The sequence below is a fragment of the Puma concolor genome, chromosome D3 (genome assembly GCF_028749965.1).
Source record: "Puma concolor isolate L17-30 chromosome D3, mPumCon1.1.hap2, whole genome shotgun sequence".
Lineage (NCBI taxonomy): Eukaryota > Metazoa > Chordata > Mammalia > Carnivora > Felidae > Puma > Puma concolor.
The window spans coordinates 46,124,002-46,147,885 of record NC_141678.1 but is presented as its reverse complement, the minus strand read 5'-3'; the positions used below and the strand labels follow the sequence as shown (position 1 = coordinate 46,147,885).

The 23,884-nt window shown below is 43.0% G+C and overlaps 1 protein-coding gene and 1 non-coding gene across 5 annotated transcripts in view; one reads left to right on the top strand and one right to left on the bottom strand.

Moving 5' to 3' along the window:
* The window catches only part of SLC35D4 (solute carrier family 35 member D4), a 144,348-nt gene that overhangs the window by 76,869 nt on the left and 43,595 nt on the right, over positions 1-23,884 (top strand). For all 4 annotated transcript variants that reach the window (XM_086682616.1, XM_086682614.1, XM_025931357.2 and 1 more), the window contains exons 12-13: positions 1,381-1,450; positions 5,904-5,997. In XM_086682616.1, coding sequence (XP_086538742.1) covers positions 1,381-1,450; positions 5,904-5,997 — 164 coding nt within the window. The remainder of the gene's footprint in view (positions 1-1,380; positions 1,451-5,903; positions 5,998-23,884) is intronic.
* LOC112868476 (U6 spliceosomal RNA) lies at positions 19,962-20,071 on the bottom strand. Its single transcript, XR_003224300.1, has one exon. It is a non-coding gene; the product is annotated as a U6 spliceosomal RNA (small nuclear RNA).

Below are 23,884 nucleotides of genomic sequence, written 5' to 3'. Positions count from 1 at the left end.
CTAAAAGCCCTCTAGGGCACTGGAATTCAGCATTTTCCTTGCCAAAAGGTGGTTGAATTATTTGAAATCAGTTAGGTCTCTGAGGAAGTATAGCAGCCCAGTGTGTCTTGTTCTGAAACTCTTGATTAGTAAGTTCAGAGACGAAGGCATTCCTGCTCGTATGTTGCACTGCACACCTAACATACAGTGAATCCTGAGGAAGACCAGCCTTTCTTGCTCCAGTCCATCCAGATCCAGAGAGACAGACCGAAGCCCGGGGGTCTGGAAGGTCCGGCTCCTGCAGAGTCTCAGAAATTCCAGATTTGGAAGGATTAAGCTATCTGCTGTGGAAATGCTTAATTCCTTTCCTCTGGACATTTTTGGAAGGCTTTTTGCTTTTTCAATCTCCTGACTTCTTGTTTGTGACCAAGTTCAAATTCCAGAGAGGGAAGCAGCCAATATGTGTGATTATTTCCTCTTGCACCAAATGGAACTAGAAGAATGGACTTACTTCATTAGAAATAAATGTACCCTTTGGACCTTACACCCAAATGAGTAAGCATGGTCGGTCTGGCCCCTGTGCCGTTTGTGCGGTAATTAAACACAAAATGAGAAAAAGATGTCAGAGGCATGCATTCAGTCTTTTTTTAGACATAAAGCAGGAAAGAATAGAACAATCTTTAAGGAAAAAAAAAAGTTTCTTTTTGTCCTATACTCTGTCTTGGGCCAGGATGGCCGCCTGGTGACAAGGAAAGATTGTAGGGTTTGGAGTGACTGGGGTGTACATTCTGGCTTCACAGTTCAAGAGTTGTGTAATCCTAGACAAACCCCTTAACTTCTCTGAGCACCAGTTAAATGGGGGTGATAAAACCACCGCGCAGTAGTTACAAGGACTGAAAGAGGTGTCGTACATAGAGCTTTTAGCATAGTGCCCTGCACAGGACGGACTCTCGCTAAATAGGCATTATGGGCATCCTACTATTATTTTTTTTTAAACATTTTTTTTAATGTTTATTTATTTTTGGGAGACAGAGAGAGACAGAGCATGAGCCGGGGAGAGGTAGAGAGAGAGAGGGAGACACAAAATTGGAAAGGCTCCAGGCTTCTGAACTGTCAGCACAGAGCCCAATGTGGGGCTCAAATCGATGAGCCATGAGATCATGACCTGAGCCGAAGTCGGACGCTCAACCAACTGAGCCACCCAGGCGCCCCAGCATCACACTATTATTTTAAGACAATGCCACTAACCTAGAAACCCTGGGAATGCCAGAGTGAATTCAGTGCCATGCAGCTCAGTGCTCAGATGGCTGCTGTGCTAAAGACCCTTGCCTTGCGTTTTCCAGGACAGCTGGGGGCAGGGGGGCATATGTGTCATTGTCTTACCCTTGCTCTGCTCCTCAGGTGATCTCTTCAGTGTCCCGGACTTTCCGTTCCTGTATTTCTACAGGTTCCATGGAAGCTGCTGTGCCAGGTGAGCTTAACTCAGAAAGCCCCTAGCACTATTAATTTGTCTGTGTGTGTACTGCTTGCTGTCTTTGTCAAGTCCAGGGTCACTGCCAGTTACCCAAATGAGGGGCAGAAGAAAGTGGTGGCTGTGCAGGTCTGGAATCAGCTCCCTCGGCCATCATGACATCCTCGGTCATGAGCATCGGACATCCTCGGGTTGTCATGAGCATCACCAGGTGCTCAGGGCCAGTGTGGGTCTGGGGGTACCATGTCCTGCAGAAGTTCCTTGGCCAGGACAGTGGTTTTCAAGCTTGCAGAAGACCCAAGCTTCCCCCAGTGTTTTTCCCTCCACAAGCAATTTTTTTTAATGTTTATTTATTTATTTTGAGAGAGAGAGAGAGCAAGCACAGGAGAGGAGGGGCAGAGATAGAGGGAGACAGAGAATCCCAAGACATGGGCTTGAGCCCCACGAATTGAGATCATGACCCGAGCCAAAACCAAGAGTCAGATGTTTAACCAACTGAGCCCCTTCCACTAGCAATTCTTAAACAGAACTTGAGTGTATAAAATGATGAATCAGATTCCATTCAAGGGAAGACTTGCGTCCAGAATTGCACCCATTCAGCTACCTCCTTGGTCCCTGCCTTTTCCCTAGAGGACAATCTCTAAAAAGCCTTGACTGAATCCTAAGACCCTGAGAAACAGGTTATGGAAACCAGGGACTAGGAGACATCTAGACAGCAAAGTGACCCTTAATACTTGGCTGTGGGAGCTCCTCAGACCAATAGGGATGGATACATATAGTTGGAGTTCATACTCACCCTGTCCCCTCTTTCCTGCCATGATCCCCACTTCGCTTGACTTTATTGTGCTGAGAAATGGACAGTCTCATGGCGTGTGTTCTGATATGGTGGGAAGTCCAGTGTTGGGCTGAATTCCAGCCTTGCTGCTTGCTGATTGGTTTGCTCTTTGAGCAAGCCACCCTAGTTCCCCCAAGCATCAGTTTAGTTTCCTCATCTGTAAAATGGAAAGATAATACCACCAATGGGTGCTTGTGTATATTAAATAAGATGCGTAAACCCTAAGCATCGTGCCTGGCCCAGGAAATGATGGCCATTATTATTATCTGCTCAGCTTGACTATAAATAAAATGTCAACAGACCATGAGCAGTTGCCAAGCCAGACCACTTATTCCCATGCATAAAAGAGTGTGCCTTGTGAGGCAGTGATTCTTCAGAGTCAAAAAGCTGGTTGTGTGGCTCGCTACTATTTCTGACTTCGAGGTGTGTTAGGACAAAACGTACCAATGTTGTACAGTTTGGTTTTGCATCTGAGCCTCAGAATGATTCATTTATCATCTGCAGCTAAGTTTCAGGAAAACACTGACAGGAGTCATCTTCTCCATCCCTATTGATGTGGTCGGGACTTGTCGGCTGCCTGTTAGCTAGGACTGGGTGACATGAGTGTTAGTGCTGCTTTGGGGTCTGTGCACTTGTTCCCTTTGGGTCTGGTTATTTGGCAGGACCGGCAAACACAGTGCAGAGGGAAGGGCATCCGTTGTTTGGTTACTTGGAACAGAGCAGCACAGTTCGCAGCCCATTGCTGCTGGCCTTGTGGGGTGATGTTCTAGCTCCATTTCTGCCCCTTTTAATCTGCAACTTCCTTGTAACCAGCATGAAAAATCAGGGTTTTATACTTAAAAGATTTGGAAGTCTTTGTGTGAATTGATGTAACTCTATTACATTCTATCCCCCTGGCTTCAGGACAAAGCTTGACCTCTTTTAAAAATGTGTCAGTTTCCTCCATGTCATCACATGATTCCTCCATGACCGTATCTCAGACTAAGAGTTGTCACCTTCAGAGGCCCTGCGGGAGCCCAGAAGGAGTCACGGAGGCCCGAGGGGACAGTGGTAGCCATGACCCAGAGACACATGGACGGGGAGCCCGAGCTCTTTTACTTCTAGGATCCTCCTGTTGCTTTTCAGATCTGCCTCCACAGGGAGGGGTAGAGAGCTGAGTGTGGAAGGAGAAAGAGAGGGACCCATGAGTAATTTAGAAATGATGCACAGGCATACCAGGCAAGGGATGGGAAGGAATCATGGATGCTTTCCCACGTGTGTCGGGCACAGACCCGAGTGGCTCTGCTCTAGCAGAGTGTGTGCCGAGGGGCAAGGGGATGTGGCATCATGCCCTTCCTCTGGCTGGAAGTGGAGAGAAGGGAGCGTCAGAGGGGAGGGCGTGTGGGAGACAGCACAGGCACGTGCGAAGTTGTTACATCCCTGGAGTAGGGGGTGGACGCCACCAGGAGGAGCCCTGGAGCGTTAGCCGCCCCACTTTCCACTCCCAACCTCGCGGTGGCCGTGGGCACCTGCAGCATCTCTTCTGTCTCTTGAGTCAAGAACGTATCTTCATGGTGAAGTTTGAAGAACTGTGGAGGACCCTTATTAATTTTTTTTCATATTTTAGAGAGAGAGAGCAAATGTGCAAGTGGGGGAGAAGGGGAGAGGAGCAGAGGGAAAGAGGGAGAGAGAGAGAAAGTGAAAGCGAGAATCTTAAGCAGGCTCTATGCTCGGTGTGGAACCCAATGCGGGGGCTTGATACCATGGCCCTGGGATCGTGACCTGAACCAAAATCAAGACTCGGTCCCTCAACTGACTGAACCACCCAGGCACTCCATACTGTGGTGAACACAGAATAGGCTTCCTATTCTGAAAGTCTCTGATTTCCATAAGGTAGGATAAGGGCCACTATGCTTATTCCTGCTTTAACAACACAGAACCTGAGGCAAGAAAAAAAGGAGGAGCAGGGGGATTTGGTCAAGGTTATGAGGGTCAGTGGGCACAGCCCAGGTCACTCAATTTCCAGCCGGCTGCTTACCCACCTTGCCTTTCGGGTATGAATGACTGCCTGTCTTCATCCATAGCTGCCCAGCCTCTCGCGACTGCAGATTCAAATTTGAACAAACTTTGCAGGTTATCAGCGGCCAACAGGCTGAAATATACACAAGGGAACCTTCATCCCTGTCCTTGGTCCTGCCCCAGGGATGCGGCTGTAAACTAATCTAATCTAATGAAGCAAAGGCACACGTTTCTGTGAAATTTGGCCTTATCGGTGTTTAATTCAATCCAGCCTGATTCTAAGTAAACCCATCAAATATTTTTGGAATACCTACAATGACCAAGGCACCATGTTTGGCTCTGTTGGGGAAATCAGAGTAGCCCAAGGTTGGTCCCTGCCCTCTCAGAGCCCCTGGTCTATGTTGGAGCCACACACCAGTGCCTATAATAAAGGTGAGATGGCAGGGTGTCACCTGAGGGCCTAGAGCTACAGTTTGTATGACCTGCCTCTCTGGTTTGGGGTACCACTGCGGTCCTAGCTCTTGCTTTTCATTTTCCAATAAAAGTCACACTCAAGCGCCCACTTGATACAGTTACAGGAAGTCAGCCTTGATCGTGGAGTCTCTCATCTCCGATTGCCCTGCCTCTGAATGCAAGGAAGAGTGACCATTCTGTTTTGGAGTGCCCTTTGCTTTGTCCTTGGCCACACAGTGATGTTTTCAAAAATGGATTCCAGTGCGGGTGCCTGGGTGGCTCAGTTGGTTAAGCTTCCAACTTCAGCTGAGGTCATGATCTCACAGTTCATGGGATCGAGCCCTGCGTCAAGCTCTGTACTGACAGCTCAGAGCCTGGAGCCTACTTTGGATTCTGTGTCTCCCTCTCTCTCTCTGCCCCTCCCGCGCTCATGCTCTGTCTCTGTCTCTGTCTCTGTCTGTCTCTCTCAAAAATAAAACATTTTTAAAAAAATTTTTAAAAATGGATTCCAGCGTAGGCCACTAATTACGTGTCCACTGCTAGGCCAAGGTCTGGATGCTCTAGACCTCTAGGGCTCCCATGGGGTGTGGTCTTTCAGGTCACACAGATGGGCTTAGGCATCATTCCCAAAGCATAGCTTCTGTGTAGCTCAGCCTGGGTTGGGGGGGGGGGGCGGGCTTCTGCTACTGGAGCCAGTCTTCCCCTTTAGATTCTTACCTTGAACCCAGGAGCTGGTCCAGACCCTCTGTCCCCATATGGTGAGTTTCACTTTGGAAGTCTTTTTCTGGCCGTTTGTTCTGCTTGAAAAAAAAAATTGAAGCTCTACCTTGGCAAGCACCAAGCTCTAGAAATAGTATGGGAGGGAGCAGGAGGTATTGTCCTCCACATTTTTTTTTCTTTCATGATTTAGCCAGAGATTTCCCAAGTTTCTATACTCCTTCCCTTCCTGCCCCCCACCCAGTGAAACACTTTTATCATAGCTCCTCATAAAATTAGAGCTTCGTGGGTTTTTAAATATTTGATATTTTTATCCAGAGATCACTAGAAAGCACAGATGAGATAGAGGTTGTGTAATAATTAGAAACTAGCTGGTAAAATGTAACAGAAAATAGCTATTGGCTCAAGGAAGACAAGCCTCACTAACAAGAGAATATTTTCTCCTTCCAGTGGAATTTTAGGATTCCTTCTCGTGCTCAGCACAGTGAAGCTAAAAAGCCTTATGGCCCCAGGGCAGTGTGCAGCCTGGATTTTCTTTGCTAAGGTAAGAAAGAGGGAAGGAGTGGGAAAAATCAACCTCAGGAGCCTTCATGTCCAGTGTTCTTGGAGCATGTGTTTGATCTTCCTGAAACCATTCCCAGTCATTGGCCCTGAACTTGATAACTCACTCATTCCAGTAACGGTTTCTGAGGTCCTCTGACTATTTTTATCAGCATGACATAATCTTTATCACACTCCTGGAAAGGATAATCCCCTTACCTCCCCTAAGCCTTAATTTCCCCATCTCAGCGTGAAAGGTTTTGCCCCCAAAAATCTCTAAGTCTTCTCCAGTTCTACGAGACTGGATTCCTGGATGCACAGGGCAGGAATGGGGCTGTGACGGTATCCAGACTGCAAACAACAGACTATTCTAGGAATGTCCGTTGCATATCTGATGACCATGGTTGAGGCCTATGATAGAGAAGTGGGAAAATAAGAAACAGGAAAAGCAGCTGGGGGATGCTCAGTCGTGACTGAGATGCTTTGGGACTAACTTTTTCCTGTGGAGTATGTCATTCATTTCTCTCATGTCTGTGAAGGAGTCAAGTCGTAGGGCCCTAGGTGTTGCTTCTAAGAAATGAGATCTCTCTTTTTTTAAATTTTTAAATGTTTATTTATATTTGAGAGAGAGAGAGAGAGAGAAAGGGAGGGAGGGAGGGAGGGGCAGAGAGCTGGAAACAGAATCTGAAGCAGGCTCCAGGCTCTGAGTTGTGAGCACAGAGCCCAACTCGGGGCTCGAACTCATGAGCCTTGAGATCATGACCTGAGCCAAAGTCAGACACTTAACCAACTGAGCCACCCAGGTGCCCCTGACAAATGAGATTTTTTAACTTAATCTCGAAATCCTCATTTAAGCTTAGATCTTCACTCGTCTTTATGTTTGTTGATTTTTTCTGCCAGAAAACAAAAAGAAACATTTTCTTTGAAAACAACATTTCATGGTAATATTTTCACCTGTATAGTTCTTCCTTTTAACAGCATTAATAATTCTAATTATAGCAAAATGTGAAGAGTGACTGAGATACTGACTTCTTGCATGACAGAATGAAGAGGTTGACAGATCCTCCTCACAAAAAGTAACTGGAAAGCTGGGAAAAGATTGTCAAAAATATCCATTTCAGCTCTCTAAAAATTGACCAAAGGCATGCAACAAACTGGGAAGCAAGCATTTGTTCACGAAAACTGCTAAACTTTGGGTAGGAATAGCGTGAGCCTGTGGCGTTCGTACCTCAGGTTGCTCCCATTCCCTCCTCCCCAGCTCTGTCAGTGTGTTATTTCAACCAGAGCAGGGTAGGCTGTGAAAACCAGCAGCCTTGCTGCCACTTCCAGAATATTCTATTTGGAGTATTTTTAGCTAAAGTGGCCATGTCAGTGGTAAATCAGTAAGAAGAGCTAGTATCTCCACTATCTTGAGTTTACAGTCCTCTTTGGGGCAAGCAATGGACCAGTGGTCTAGCTGGGGACTAGTAGGTAGTTCGGGGAGGTGAGACAGCCATCAGGGGCTTGACAGCTCTTCGTGTGTCCCAGGTTGACCGGAGTCTGTGTGCACGAGTAGCAGAGATGGAGTGTGCCCAAAACACCCACATGTCCCTGGCCAGCAGAGCCTGCGTGCACGCACAGAGGAGATGGGAGAGAGCCAGTAGAAAGTAAAAGCTGGGGCAGACATGAAAAACTTCAGCCTGAAGTTTGAATGTACTCCCCAGCCCACACACAGTCAGAAGGAGAGAGAAGACTTTCTGGCTGAAGGTGTTTGAGCAAAACCTCTGACTAGTCTTTGCTAGAACACTAAGCTATGCAGACATGTGGATGGCTTCTAGAAAGCCAGAAAAAGCTTAAAAATAAAAACAAGAAAAGAAATTAAGGACATCAGCAGCTGTACCGTATATGGGAGACTGATTTCATTGACTTAGTCCAGGCAAATTACTATATAAGCAAAACAACAATGCTCTGGGGAAAAGTCAGAATCCAAAGTTGCTACCGTATGTTATCTGAAATGTCCAATATTTAACAAAAAATTTAGGGGCATTCAAAGAAACAAGAAAGCGTGATCCATACACAGGAAAAAAGCAGTTAATGGGAACTGTGTCTGAGTGTCTGTCCTCAGATATAGGACTTAGCAGAAAAAGACTGCAAAGCAGCTATTTAAATATGCTTAGAGATCTAAAGGAAACCATATTTAAAGAATTGAAAGAGGGGCGCCTGGGTGGCGCAGTCGGTTAAGCGTCCGGCTTCAGCCAGGTCACGATCTCGCGGTCCGTGAGTTCGAGCCCCGCGTCAGGCTCTGGGCTGATGGCTCAGAGCCTGGAGCCTGTTTCTGATTCTGTGTCTCCCTCTCTCTCTGCCCCTCCCCCGTTCATGCTCTGTCTCTCTCTGTCCCAAAAATAAATAAAAACGTTGAAAAAAAAAATTAAAAAAAAAATTAAAAAAAAAATAAAGAGAGATGATTAAAAAAAAAAGAGAACCAGGTGGAAATTCTGGAGTTGAGAAGTATAATAAATGAAATGAACAATCCTCTAGAGGTACTCAATAACAGACTTGAAGGGCAGAAGGAAAACTAAGTGAACTGAAAGGTGGAGCGAAAGAAATTGTTCAATCTAAAGAACAAAGATTGTTTAATAATTGAAGAAATATGGACAGAGGCTCAGAAACCTGTGGGACAACATCAAGCATATTAACATATATAAGAGTTCCAGAAGAAAAGTAAGAGTATAGAAGGTACAGATGACTTGAACAATACTGTCAACCAACTTGTCATAACTGACATATGACACTCTATCCATTGACTGCAGAAAACACATTCTTTTCAAACATACATGGAACATTCTTCAGGATAAGTGTTATACTGTGTCACAAAACAAGTCTTAGTAAATTTGAAAAGATCAAAATCATTTAACATATGTTCTCTGGCCACAGCAGAGCTAAATTAGAAATGTACAACAGGGCACCTGGGTGGCTCAGTTTGTTGAGCATCTGACTCTTGATTTTGGCTCCGGTCATGAACCTGGTGTTGTGGGATCCAGCCCTGCTTCAGGCTCTGTGCTGAGCATGAAGCTTGCTTAAGATTCTCTCTCTCTCTCTCTCTGTCTCTCTTTCTCCCTTTCCGCCCTCTCCCCAACTCACACTTTCTCTTTCTCTCTCAAATTAAAAAAAAAAAGAAAAAAAAATAAATTTACAACAGAAAAAAAAAATCTAGAAAAAAACATTTATTTGGAAATTAAATAACATACTTCAAAATAGCCCATGAGGCAAAGAATCACACGGGAGAATTATTTATTTTCTAGCTAGACTAACTAAGAAAATAAGAAAGAAGATACAACTTATCAAAATTAGAAATGAAATCAGGGACATTACCACTGATGCTATATAAACTAAAAGGATTATATATTATGAATAACTTTATTCATATTATACCAGCAAAGTAGACAATTTAGAGGAAATGGACAAATTCCCAGAAACATACAAACCAGGAAAATTGACTCAAGAATAAATAGAAAATCTGAATAAACTCATAACAAGTAAATTATGTAAGTAGTGATTAAACATCTTTACCCAAAGAAAAGCTAAGGTCCAATGGGCTTTACTGATGAATTCTATCAAATATTTTTAAATGAAATATTTTTTTCTTTACAAGTTCTCTTAGAGAGCAGAGGGAAGAGAATAACTCCCAATTTATTCTATGAGTTGCTCTGATACTAAAGCCGGACTAAGTAAAATCATAAGAAAATTATAGACCAATATTCTCCATGAATACAGATCTTTAACACAACAGTAGCAAACCGAATCTGGCAACATAGAAAAAGAATTTTATACCATAATCAAGTGAGATTTATCAGCAATGCAAAGTTGGTTTAACAAATGGAAAGTACTATAATACATTATATTTATAGAATAAAGAATAAAAAAGGAGCCGTGTCAGTAGGTGCAGAAAAATGATTTGACAAAAACCCAACATCCATTCATGATTAAAAAAGACTCTTGGGGCACCTGGGTGGCTCAGTCGGTTGAGCTCTGACTTCAACTCAGGTCAGGATCTTGCAGTCCATGAGTTCGAGCCCCGCATCAGGGTCTGTGCTGACAGCTCAGAGCCCAGAGCCTGTTTCAGATTCTGTGTCTCCCTCTCTCTGCCCCTTCCCCACTCATGCTGTGTCTCTCTCTGTCTTTTAAAATGAATAAACGTTAAAAAAAATTTTTTTTAAAAAGACTCTCAACAAACTAGTAATAGAAGGGAATCTTCTCAACCTGATAAAAAGCACATGTGAAAAACCTATAGTTAACATGCTTAATGGTGAAAGACTGAATACTTTCTCCCTAAGATTGGGAACAGTACAAGAATGTTTGTGCCTCACCACTTCTATCAGGCAGTGCAATAAGACCAAAAAAAAAAAAAAAAAAAAAAAGCATCCAAATTAGAAAGGAAAACATTAAATAGTCTATATTCACAGATGACATTTATCCTACATGTAGAAAATCCTAAGAAATCTATAAAAACATTAATTGAACTAATAAACGATTTATCAAGGTCTCAGATACAAGATCAATGTACAAAAATCATTCATAGTTTTATGTATTAATAATGAACAGTTATGTTCATAAAAATGAAATTAAGAAAATAATTTCATTCATAATAGCATTAAAAATATACTTAGGAACTTAAAGCAGTTCAAGACTGAAAACTGTAAAGTCTCAGAGAAATCTAAGATCTCAACAAATGGAAAGACTCAATGTTAAGATGGAAATTCTTCCTAAGTTGATCAATAGATATAATGTAATCCCTGTCAAAATCCCAGCAAACACTTTGTACAAATCCACAGACCGATCCTGAAGTTTATTTGGAAATTCAATAGCCAAAACAATTTAGAAGAAGAAAAACAGGGGCACCTGGGTGGCTCAGTCAGTTGGGCATTCAACTCTTGATTTCAGCTCTGATCATGATCTCACGGTTTGGTTCGTGAGTTCAAGCCCTAGGTGGGTCTCTGTGCTGACAGTGCAGAGCCTACTTGGGATTCTTGCTCCCCTCCTCTCTCTCTGCCCCTCTCCCACACATGCTCTCTCTCTCAGAATAAATAAATAAACTTTAAAAAGAAGAAGAAAGTTGGGGAATTTAAACTACATGATTTTAGAATTTTATAAAGCTAGAATAATCAAGACATTATGGTATTGGCATTGGATAGGCATTTATGGTCTATGGACTTTCAATAAAAGTGCCAAGGCAATTGAACAGGGAAAGGATTTTCTTTTCAACAAATGGTGCTGGAACAACCAGGTATGCAAAAAAAAAAAAAAAAAAAAAAAAAGTACTTAAACCCTCTCTCTTATCATCAACTCAACCGTGGATTGTACACCTAAATATAGGAGCTAAAACTGGAAAACTCTTAGAATAAACTGCGGGAAGAAATCTTACCAACCTTGGTTTAAGCAAAGAGTTCTCAGATATGACACCAAAAGCATAAGCCATAAAGTAATTGATAAATTAGACTTCATTTTTTTAAAAAATAGGCTTCACACCCAGTGTGTGGCCCAGCGCAGAGCTTGAATCCATGACCCTGACTGAGATCAATACCTGAGCTGAGATCAAGAGTTGGACACTTAACTGACTGAGCCACACAGGTGCCCCAGGCTTAGACTTCATTTAAATTAAAATAGTATGCAATTCAAATTAATGGTCAAAAGACACTGTTAAGAAAATGAAAAGCCACAGCCTAGGAGAAAATATTTGCAAATTATGTATCTGATTAAGGACTTGTTTCTAGAATATATAAAGAATTCTTTGTACTCTCTTCAGTGAGACTACATACAACCCAACCAAAAAATGGTTGAAAGATGTGAATACATAAATATCTATATAATGGAATGTTACTCAGTCATAAAAAGAATGGTATTTTGCCACTTGGCAATGACGTGGGTGGACCTAGAGAGTGTAATGCTAATAAGAGAAATAAATCAGTCAGGGAAAGGCAGATAACATGGTTTCACTCATATGTGAAATTTAAGAAATAAAACCAACAAGAAAAAGGAAAAAATAAAGAAAGAGAGAGGCAAACCAAGAAACAGACTCTTAACTATAGAGAACACACTGATGACCAGGGCGAAGGTGGGGGCGGTGGGTGAAACAGGTGATGGGGATTAAGAAGGGCACTTGTGATAAGTACCAGGTGATATGGAAGTATTGATTCACTATGTTGTACTCCTAAAACCAATATTACACTGTATGTTAACTAACTGAAATTTAAATAAAAACTTAAAAAAAAAAGATATGAATAGGCATACATTTCACCAAAGAAGATATATAAATGGTTCATGAAGTCCATAAAAAGGAATTCAATGTCATTAGCCGTTAGGGAAATGCAAATTAAATCATGATGAGATATCGCTACCCACTCACTAAGATGGCTGTAATAAAAAAAATATAGACAATATCAAGAGCTGATGAGGATGTGGATAAACTGGGACCCTCATAAATTACTGGTAGGAATGTAAAATGGTATAGCCACTTTGGAAAACTGTTTTGCCAGTTTCTTAAAATGCTAAGCATAAACTGACTAAATAGCTCAGCAATTCTGTTCCTAGAACTCTACCCAAGAGAAATGAAAACAAAAAGACTTTAACATGAACGCTCAGAGTAGCATTATTCATAATAGCCCCAAACTGGACAATATCTAAATGGCCATCAGTTGGTGAATGTATAAAAGAGATGTACTGTTCACATACAATGGAATACTATTTGGCAATAAACAGGAATGGACTATTACCTCATTGCTGCAACATGGATGAATCTCAAAAACGTTATGCTAAGTGAAAGAAGCCAGTGCAAAAAAATACATAGAGTATGATTCCATTTATTGAAATTTCCAGAAAGGCAAATTTATGGAGACAGAAAGCATAGTGATGGTTTCTTGGAGCAGAAATTGACTACAAATAGGCCCAAGGAAGTTATTTTAGTTCATAGAAATGTTCTAAAACTGGGTTGTGGTGATGGTTGCACCATCATTTAAATTAATTTATTAAATGTGTTCATTAAAAATCATTGAATTTTGGGGGTGCCTGGATGGCTCAGTCGGTTAAGCATCTGACTCTTTATTTTGGTGGAGGTCGTGATCTCACATGGTTGTGATATCGAGCCCCATGTTGGGCTCAGTGCTGAGTGTGAAGCCTGCTTGGGATTCTCTCTCTCTCCCTCTGTCTCTGTCCCTCCCCTGCTCGTGTGTACACTCACTCTCTCGAAAAATAAATAAAAATAAACAGTTAAAAAAATCATTGAATTTTTGGGGCGTCTGGGCAGCTCAGTCAGATAAGCCTCCCACTCTTGATATCAGTTCAGGTCTTGATCTCAGAGTCATGAGTTTAAGCACCATATTGGGCTCTGTGCTAGGCGTGGAGCCCACTTTAAAAAAATCGTTGAACTTTACATTTATAGTGGGTGGATTTTATGGCATTAAACCATCCCTGAAAGCTGCAAAGTGCTCAAAGAATAGTGCTTAAATATTGTCTGTTGGTATTAGGAAGGATATTTTTCTTGTGTATGGCTTTGCCTGTTTGGCCACTACTTTCATGAGCCTCCTTTTTACCTATTTAAATTTTTCATTTTCTTTTAAACTTGGGGGGAGGTGAGGTTCATCATTTCCTTCTCTGTAGCTAATTCAAAAGTATAAGGGTTTTTAATTGGCTGCTAAGGTTTAATGCTAATCCTCCTTAAATATTGAAGATTGGATTAGATGAGCCGCTAAGGTCTCTTCTAGCTTCAGTAGTCTCTCTTTTTCTCCCTCCCCTCCTCCTCCTTTTTCTTTTCTGTTTGAAAATAAGCTCTGTTATCCTCAGTGGCATAATACTTTCCCATTCTTTGGACCACCTACACATCAGAATGTGCTGACATTTGAAATACAACATAATTGTACTTAGCAATACAACATTTCCCCATGACGTCATTGTGACTCTAGTGAGTGCCAGCATGTTCGGAAAATGACTCAGAAGGATGTTCCGTTGGCCCCAGAGGAGAATTTGGATTCTGTGGAAAAACTCAAAGACACTCAGAAAGGAAGGTCATTCAGAAGAGGCTGAGGGCACCTTCTTCCTTGCTCCAGAAGGATCCATTCTCTGCTATTTTCCAAGGAGTTGTCACATGAACTTCATCACTTCTGAGGTATCCATGCTTCTCTCTGGTCCTTATCTTAGTATCTTCTTTAGGTCTGAGAATGCTCAGCATGGGAAAAAAAGGGCCTTTGAAGTCACTTTATATTGTTACCATTGTTATTCTTGTTTTTCTATCTGTGAATTTAAGAAACATTCTCAGGGTACCTGGGTGGCTCAGTCAATTAAATGTCCAACTCTTGATTTTGGCTCGGGTCATGAGCTCATCATTTGTGAGATCACTTCCCTTGTCAGCGTCTGTGCTGACAGCACGGAGCCTGCTTGGGATTCTCTTTCTCTTCTCTCTGCCCCTCCCCTGCTCTCTCTCTGTCTCAAAACAAACAAACAAACAAACAAACATTTTTTAAAGAAGAAACCTTCTAAAAAGCAACCTTTTTAGCAACTTTTTTTATTTCTCCCTTCAGTTTGATAAATTTGGGCATGTGAAATCTAACTTCATCTTCATAAAATCTTGGAATCTCTTCCCACTTGTAAAGCACTGATGCAGGAAAAAGTGAATGAATTCAAGATGAAAGCAATGAAATGTGTAGACATATAAGGAAGATGTGGTATGCTAATGGGTTTCTCTAGTAGATTTAAGTTATCATGTGAGAATTTTTTCCGGATTGAATAGTGCCTTGTCTCATCCGGGTTAACTTCAAACTGACTGGTGTTCTAAGCTTCCACTGGGAAGAAGCAACTGAGGCCAGAGTGAGTTTATGTTGAGGATGAGTCAGGAGAGAAGATTCATTCCCAGACAGCAGCTCTGGCCCTCTAGGGCCCTTAGAATCCAGGTTTTGCTCTCCATTTCAAAGCTGCTTCCATAAGAATGCTTTTTTCCTTTAAGTTAATGCCATAGTTGCTGCCGCCATTTTGTCCTGACTCAGTGGTAGACCAGGAAACCAAGTCTTAGTTTGTTCTCTATGGCCCTGGGAAAGATTTTTCTATAGCTTGCCTTTTATGTGTCTCTTGATTTGGTTTAGTTTGTATTTTGAATGTTAAGAGTCTCATTTTTCACATGCACAGGGCTGGGATGAGGGCCATCATGCAGTGTGGGGTTGGCACCTGAGAACAATGAGTGCCCCCTTAAATGTTGCACCCTAGGTACCTTGCTTGCCTCCCCCAGTCCCTTCCCTGACAATGTGTCATAATTTACTGCCTACCAGAAACAACTGCTATTTCCATGGGACCTCATGGTATACTAGATTCTTTCAGTTTGGGTAGTATTAAAAGTGCCTGATATCAAGGTATGTGGTCTCTCTTTGAATGGCCTTCTTTTTGGACATGGTTCTACCAGTCAGCCTTTATTGGGGAAACCTTTGGAGTCTGGGGTGGGGAAAATGGGTTAGTATATGTGTAGGGCCTGCCGAGTGCATCTTATAATCCAGAGGAGGAGATAAGAGTGACAGGGTGAGACTGTTACAGTACATTGCTAAGCGGGGTAGTACTGACTTCAGGAGTTGGGTAAAGGGAAGCTCCAAGTGGGCTGAGGTGGTGGAGAGACCGAACTGGCCCCTGCAAGCCCAGGTTGCCTGGGAGAAGTGGAAATGGAAGGACAGCCTTCCAGGATGAATGGCAGGGGTCCCGAGGCAGGACGTGCACGTGGGGAACCATGAGGAAATAAATTTGACCAGAGGAGGAGGAGAGTGTGAGGGTGTGAGGGTGGAAATGGGCCTGGAAGAGACAGTTAGGAAGCCCTAAAAGCCATGCCCTGGAGATCACTGTGAACTTTTGAATGAGACCGTCTAAAGGCAAGTCATGTTGGAAATGAGTTCCAAGCATTTAGAAGGATTAGAAGTGAATCAAGGTAGTGAGTGGTGGCAATAAAGGTGAAAGGTCAACTTGACTGACAGTCTGAAGAAAAAGAAATTGTGATTGTTTAATCTATCACATAAGTGTTATGTGATCAAAGAATTAGATAACAAAGACCCAGATCCTTTTAGAGCAGTAGGGAGTGTGTGATAGTTGTTTGGGTCCAGGGAGTGGCCGATAGGGAGGTTCACAAATGACCCCAAGGTTTGTGGCTTGAGACATGAGACTTCCATGGCATCACAGAAACGGGTGGGGGGATTATGAAAGAACATCTTTGGGGAGGGAAGCTGGTGAAATCTATTTTAGACAGATGTGTATGGTGAGGGAGCATCTAAATGGAACTGCTTTGTGCTGGACACATGGGGTGAAAGGGAGGGCAGAGCTCAGGGCTTCATGTGTCCGTTTGGGCTCCGCCTAGAGCAGTGGAGTTGGAATCAAGAACGTCAAGAGGGGCGCCTGGGTGGCCCAGTCGGTTAAGTGTCCGACTCTTGATTTCCACTCAGGTCATGATCTCAAGGTTCATGAGACTGACCCCCGCACTGGGCTCTGTTCTGACAGTGAAGCCTGCCTGGGATTCTCCCTCTTCCTCTCTCTCTCTGCCCCTCCCCTTCTCACACATATACGTGTGCACTCTCTCCCTCTCTCTCTCTCTAAATAAATAAATAAACAAAGATGTTTTTAAAAAAGGAACGTGAATGGGGCGCCTGGGTGGCTCAGGCGGTTGGGTGTCAGACTTCGGCTCAGGTTATGATCTCGCGGTACGTGGGTTCGAGCCCCGTGTCGGGCTCTGTGCTGACAGCTCAGAGCCTGGAGCCTGCTTCTGATTCTGTGTCTCCCTCTCTCTCTGCCCCTCCCCCGCTTGTGCGCTGTCTCTGTCTCTCAAAAATGAATAAGTGTAAAAAAAAAAACACTAAAAAAAGAAAAAAAGGAACGTGAAGAAATAGATGAGCTCACTGCAGGAGCAAGAGGATGTGGGTGGAGCAGAGCAGAGGGCTAAGCCTTTCTTGGGAGATACTTCAATACCAGAGATCAATAATGTGTAGGAGAGAGAAGTGATAGCCAAAGAAAGCTGGGAAAGTTCTCTGTGGGGAAGTCTAAGGAAGAGTTTAAAGGAGTAAAGCAAAATGCTGCCAAGAGGTCAGAGAGATTTGGATTGGGATAAGCCTAGACCAAGGACATTACTGGTCTTGCAGGAAAAAGTTTTATAAGGGCAAGGTGGGAGGGGGGCGGAAGATAGATCATAAATATCCAAGAATACACAGATGCGGGAAGGAGATTGTGACTGGTGGTGGGCAGGGGGATAGTCAGATCTAGCAAAGATAATTTCTTTTCTGAGGAAAGAAGGACTTGGGCATATTTGAAACTAGAAAAGAAGACGCCGTATACAGAGAGATTTGGAGATGCTGAAGAATGAGGGGAAATAGGGAGAATAATGAACTTCAGTGGGAGACAGAAGGGGAATGGGGGCTCGCTTTAGAGAAGACAGCCCTTTTTCTGAGCCTCAGTAGAAGGACAGTGAAAAATGGGAAGGAGGCTTTCCCAAGAGATGCATGGGACTAGGGTTTCAGGGGAACAAGGAAAGAGCCTCACTGTTTGGTTTTGATCAAGTAGCTCAGAAATGTTAGAAATGTTATGACTCGAGTGAGCTCTGACAGTGTTGATGAATCTAATATTTAAGGCTAAATGCTGATGATGTGTACATTCAATTGTAGGATTATATATAATGATGATTTGCCAGGAGCCTGATCACTGATTATCAGTACCTACTTAATAAAGCATTTACCAGATTTTAAAAGTCCTTAATAGGGGCACCTGGGTGGCCCGGTCGGTAACATCTGACTCTTGATTTTAGCTAGGGTCATGATCTCACAGTCTCAAGATCAAGCCCCATGTGGGGCTGCAAGCTGAGTGTGGAGCCTGCCTGAGATTCTCTCCCTCTTTCTCCCTCTGCCCTTTCCCACCCCCGCTTGCACACATGTGTGCATGCACTCGTACTTTCTCTCTCTCTCTCTCTCTCTCAAAAAAGTCCTTAATAGAACCCATCAGAATAAAGTAGGAATCGGCAATCTCACCTTCCATCCCTATCACCCAAGTCTGCCTTCTGTCATAGAAGATTATGTGTAAATGCTACAAGCAGTTAATTGGGATGTTTTCCGCTGTTATTAGAGTTTGGGCAGTCAGAATCTTATGTAATGGGCTTCCTTTCCCTTTGCTGCTTAGGAAAATGCTTCTCACACAGTCCAGGTAAACCTTCCTAGACATGGGGGAAACCTTCCTAGAAAGGGTCCCATGTAAATCTTCAAACCTGGAGTGCGTGGTGGGTGCAGAAGTAGAGCAGGCAGACAAAGAAAGATCAAGGAAGAAAATATTGCAAAATTAGAAAATTCTAGAACTGAACTCCCCAATGTTTCAAGATAAAAGCAGAATATATGAGATCATGTCTGTGAGGGTAGCTGGGGCATGATAATGTGGTACGAAAACAAAGAGCATTATTATATAGAGTTATATAAGCCTGGACCGGGACTTCATTCTGACCTACCTTTGAGTCCCAGGTCTGCCACCTTCTGGATGTGTGTTCATCTGTAAACAAATATAATTATAATGTCTAGTGTACTGAGAGGATGGGATAATATTTAGACAGCCATAGAAGAGTGGGTGCCAGTCCTCCCTGGCACTGTCGACCACTGGTTTAATTCTTTCACCAAATTAACCAGTGACTTCCTGAGTGTGAATTTATCATTTGTATTTCCTAGTTCTAGGTAAGTGAATTTAGCTGTGGGCAGCCTACTCTAGACACTACTGGAAATTCAGCATGCATGAGAACGGGGTCTCTCACACATATTTAATCAGACATTGTCTAACAAAGGAAGCAATTGATGCCCCATTCACAATGTTTTTAAACCTATATAAAGAGTCATTGATTCAGAACAGTTGCTAGGCCCGTGACAATGTGTGTTTGTTGGTTCCCATGGAGACCACCCTGCTGGCTGTTCTGTGATGGAGCCTTAATTATACACTGGGATTGCCAGGGAGCCTTCAGAGCTGTCTCCATAACAACATCTCCCTGTGTAGTAACAGACCACCATCCTGAACTGTGTTTCCTCTCTAGGGGTTGCTCTTAAAAGGGGTGAGAAGATCTACTGGTAAGTTTCAGCCTCTGACGGATTTATCCTTATGAAGATCTCTTAAAAGGATAAGAATTTTTCTGAGTTTTGACTAGCTGTCTCTCCGGCTGTTTTGCCAGATCTTGGGAGCACAGACTAATGTCTTTCTTTTTTCAATGACATGTTGACATTTCTCTTGACCTGTTGCCAAGATATTGAACCAAGAAGGAGTTTTGGCAATGTCAGTTTACCGAGTAAAATTAAGCCTGTTTTGTGTATAGGATGAACTTGTAAAAGCATTGTCAACAGATGCTGTGAGGGTTTGATGTTTGGAATTTTAAAATGTCTCCAAGACCATTGATAAAACTCTTGCCATTTCTGGTAGAAATTTTTTTTCTAAAGAAGAGGGAACAGCTTAGTGTCTTTTAATATGGGATCACACAAATTTCGTGTCTTCTAAATAACATAATTGTTTACTCTTTGCTTAAGTTTTTAGATGTATTTGTACAGAAGTTTCAAGGCTTGATTTTGAATCATAAGTTGAACTTTTGAGTAGGTGACAAGTAAACACATCTTTCAGGTTCAGGAATGAGACTTCTTAGGTTCAGTATCCGGCACGCACGAGTATACACACACGTGCGGGTGTGCACACACACACAAAGAAGACACTATGGGAAATCCTGGGAGTAGAGTTATGATGCCCATCACGTTTTGCTCTCACTAGGTCGTCTATGCTGAACAGTGTTAGTTCTCTCCCTCTTCCTACTCTGTTGCTACTGTTACCCCTTCCCTGCCCCACCCAGTTTTATTGAGATATAATTGACATATAACTATTAGCTTAAGGTGCACAACATGATGATTTGATTTTGTATATATCGCGAAACAATCACTGTAACAAGTTTACATCCATCACCTCACGTAGTTACAGAAAACTAGGGAACGCTTCATGAATTTGTGTGTCATCCTTGTGCAGGGGGGCCATGCTAATCGTTTTCGGTAATGTTCCAAATTTAGTACATATGGTGCCAAAGTGGGCACAGTTACTTCCTTTCCTTTATTTTCCTCATCATTCTTGTCATCGTCACCGCCTGTTGGGTGTGGAGAGCCTGTCACTGTCTTTCCACACTTACTGAATAGGGAAAGGGAATCAGGAAAGAGGAGCCTCCCCAACTCAGTCTTCCCTCTAATCAGCCTAAGACTCCACCTCTCTTGCTGGGACAGTGAAAAGCTCATTTGAGGGGCACCTGGGTGGCTCAGTCCATCTTCAGCTCAGGTCATGATCTCGCGATTCATGACTTTGAGCTCTGCATTGGGCTCACCGCTGTTAGCACAGAGCCCGCTTTAGATCCTCTGTCCCCCCTGTCTCTGGCCCTCCCCTGCTTGTGCACTGTCTCTCAAAAATAAATAAATGTTAGAAGAAAAAAGAAGAAAAGAAAAGAAAAGAAAACAAAAGTTCACTTGAAGAGATAACTTCCCGCACAGCAGTTAGTGTTTCTCACGTCTTCCTCCCTCCGTTGTTATTCAGCACCGTAACACGTCAGGAATGGTTTGATGAAAATAAATTATTAAACCCAACAAAGCTGTGAAATGTGACTTTTCTGTCAGAAGAGTGTGCTTAAAAATCTAACTATGGCTATGACCTAATTAAATCACTTTTCTTTCACAGTTTAGGCAGCTCTGGCAATGAGAATAACTTTTCATGGAAAATTAAAACCTAGAGGCAGAGCATAATTTCCTTTACAGTCTCTAGCTGGGCAACAAAAACAGCACGTGGGGATGTCTTTCCATGACATCACTGCTGAAGCGACAGGAACTTGAAGTGGCAAGTTCAGGAGCTGCCTTGTTGTTGTGGAGCTGTATGGAAACAGTCAGTAAAGAATTTAGTTATCTGGGAATTATCCGTTTATGAATAAGGTTTTCCCAGAGGGCACAGGGGAGGAGACATACAGTTATGGATTAGAGAAAAAAAATTAAATTCCATTTCCTATTGTCAGAATAATTCATAGGGAGGGATGCTAACGGACATTTTGCTACTTTGGATAAGGTTTTGTTTTCTTGTTTCCAGTTATGAACTCCTAATTCTTTCCTCAGCTATTTTTAGTGCCATTGACCATCACAGTGTTCTCTGCTGCAAAAATATGATAACAATGCTCCCTTTCACAACTTTTGACCTGAATGAATTTGTATCAGTTCATTTACTAAGGAAATACCCTGAATTTCTACAAATTTCCTGGCTCCACGGTTTATATATAAAATTTTTCAACTCTATTTATTTATTTTGAGAGAGAGAGAGAGAGAGAGAGAAGAAAGAGCACAAGCAGGGGAGGGGCAGAGGGAGACAGAATCCCAAGCAGGCTCTGCACGGTCAGCACAGAGCCTGATACGGGGCTCGAACTCACGAATGGTGAGATCATGAACTGAGCCAGAATCAAGAGTTGGAAGCTTAACCGACTGAGCCACCCAGGCATTCCTGTTTATAATTTAACGTAACTGAAATTAAAGTGATTTTTGCGACACAAAGTCCAGTTAATTAGGAATGTTCACAAGGCCTCTGCTGGATACACTGGCGAGTACTCTGTTCACTGTAGGATAGGATTGCATACACGAGTGCTGAGTAAATGCCTGAATCTGCTGATGTTATTTTACACATCTTTGCAGGTTTGTGCCCTCGCGTCAGAGACAGGGAAAGGCGGAATTCTGCTCGTTACCTCATGCAGTACCTCCAGCTGCCCCCAGTAATGCTCTCCTTCTCCGGATGCACACATTCCTTCCTTTGTGCATTTATCATTTCCTTGTAAAGACCCTCCCTCCGTATCCCTAAAATTAAGTTCTCCGAGGTGTGGCCCAACACAGGGTGATCAGCAAAGAGCTCTCCTGTACGTGCCCAAACCAGAGGGTGGGCTGTGTGGGCAGAAATGAGCTGCCTGGGTCACGAGAGAAGGAGCTGCCGTAGTCAAAGCTAATACAGTGAAACCTTCCTTGGGAAATTCAAAGGCGCAGACTCTTATGATGGGAAGGCGGAGTTTTGACACAAATAGAAAGGAGTAACATGGATTTGAAAGATCTGTGGTGATGTTTTTGTTTCTATGTAAGTAAATGTGTCTCTAAGGCCAGGCCAACAAGCAGGTTGTTCTTGTTTATATGGATCCCAAATAGCGAGTCAGTCAAATACCCAGCAAGAAAAGTTTTTTCCGTCTACAGTGAATTGCCTGTTACCATGTAAACACAGCTAGTGTTAGATTTGTCATTTAATTATGTTGTTTCTGTGCCCTTCTAGGGGGTCTTGGGGGGTGGTAGTTGTAAGGGGAACAGGATCTCCCAGGCTACACCTCCACATCTGTCTTCTCCTCCTGGGACTTCCGGAGGCTGGGGGGTCTGCACAGGGAGCAGACCCCCCAGTCACATCTGTCTCCAAGGAAAATTCCACCTCGTTTCTTTTCTGCTTCGTCTCAGGCCATTATTCCCTATTTGGGGTTTGTGTGCTTTCTGTACAGTTTTCCAGATGCACGACGTTTGGCCCAGAATGTGGTAGGTGATTAGTCAAGAGTTGATAAAATACCCACCACTTTCCCTCACCTCCATGTCAGGAGAAGAAAAGGAAGGACAAGGATCAGGCAAATTAGAAAAATCACAATAATCAGATCACTCCTTCCCAGCCAGCCACCTGGGTGTGAGCCTGTGAGCCCAAGGAGGTCAGGGAATATCTTTTTTTCTTTTTTGAAGTTTATCTATTTTGAGAGGGCGGGGGGAAGAGGTGTGTGCACACAAGTGAGGGGGCACGCAGAGAGAGGGAGAGAAAGAATCCCAAGCAGGCTCTGTGCCATCAGCGTAAAACCCAACGTGGGGCTCAATCATATGACGGTGAGATCATGACCTGAGCCGAAATCAAGAGTCGGAGGCTTAACTCAAGGTTATATTCCTAACACCTGGCAGAGTGTCCCCACTCGCCATTAACATGCCCAAATAAGGTACAAAGTGTCGGGGGTTTTCCCAGGCGCAAAATTTGAACTGTAAAGAATTTGGTGAGTATTAAAGTGCCTCTTCCATTTTTTTTTTTTTTATTGAAACTGGAATTAGGAGTCATTGTTTTCAAGTCTCTGGGTAGTCTTTTGTACAATGACTACCCCTCCCCCTAAAAAAGAAACAAGATTGTCACACTGTGTTAGTTCTAATTCTAAGAAGGAATTCAAGGATCCAATCACCTGTTATTATCTCTGCACTGCCCTCTCTCCCCGAGAAAGGATTTTCACCTGTGAAAACAAATGTTTTTCTTTAGGTGAGAGTTAAGAGGTGTCCTCTTGACTTTGGTCCCTGTACTCTTGCAAATCATTACCTTACGGATGCTGCAGTAAGCATGGTCGACACTACTATCCCAAATTGCCGAATGTTTGCACCGTTAGGCCTTTGCTGTTCAGATCTCTTTACTGTCCTCTGTGCACCCTTAAAATATTAGGATTTCGAGTTCAGCACTTTCAGGGGGAGGTGTTTGGCGGTTATTCAGTGTCACCTTTCATTGGAGTATATAAGTTTTGCCTTTCAAGAATAGCTAGAACTCTTGAGAAATTAGAAAAAGAGTTAACTCCAGGGAACTGAGGGAGTAGGTGGGTGTCTTCTCGAATCCCCCACTGCAGCCAGCCCAGCTCCGAGCCCATTCTGTGTGATTAATAGATACTTCTTCACGGAAGTACTCCCTGGCCCAGCATCAGAGTTGAGCTACAGCTGCGTGAACCACTCAGACCTCACCAAGTTCTGATGCGTCTTCTGGGGAGTCAGTCATGGTTATTCACATTTTCCTCAATTTATACTCAGGCAGGCTGTTGACTGTTCACTCTGAGAATTATGTAATGCATA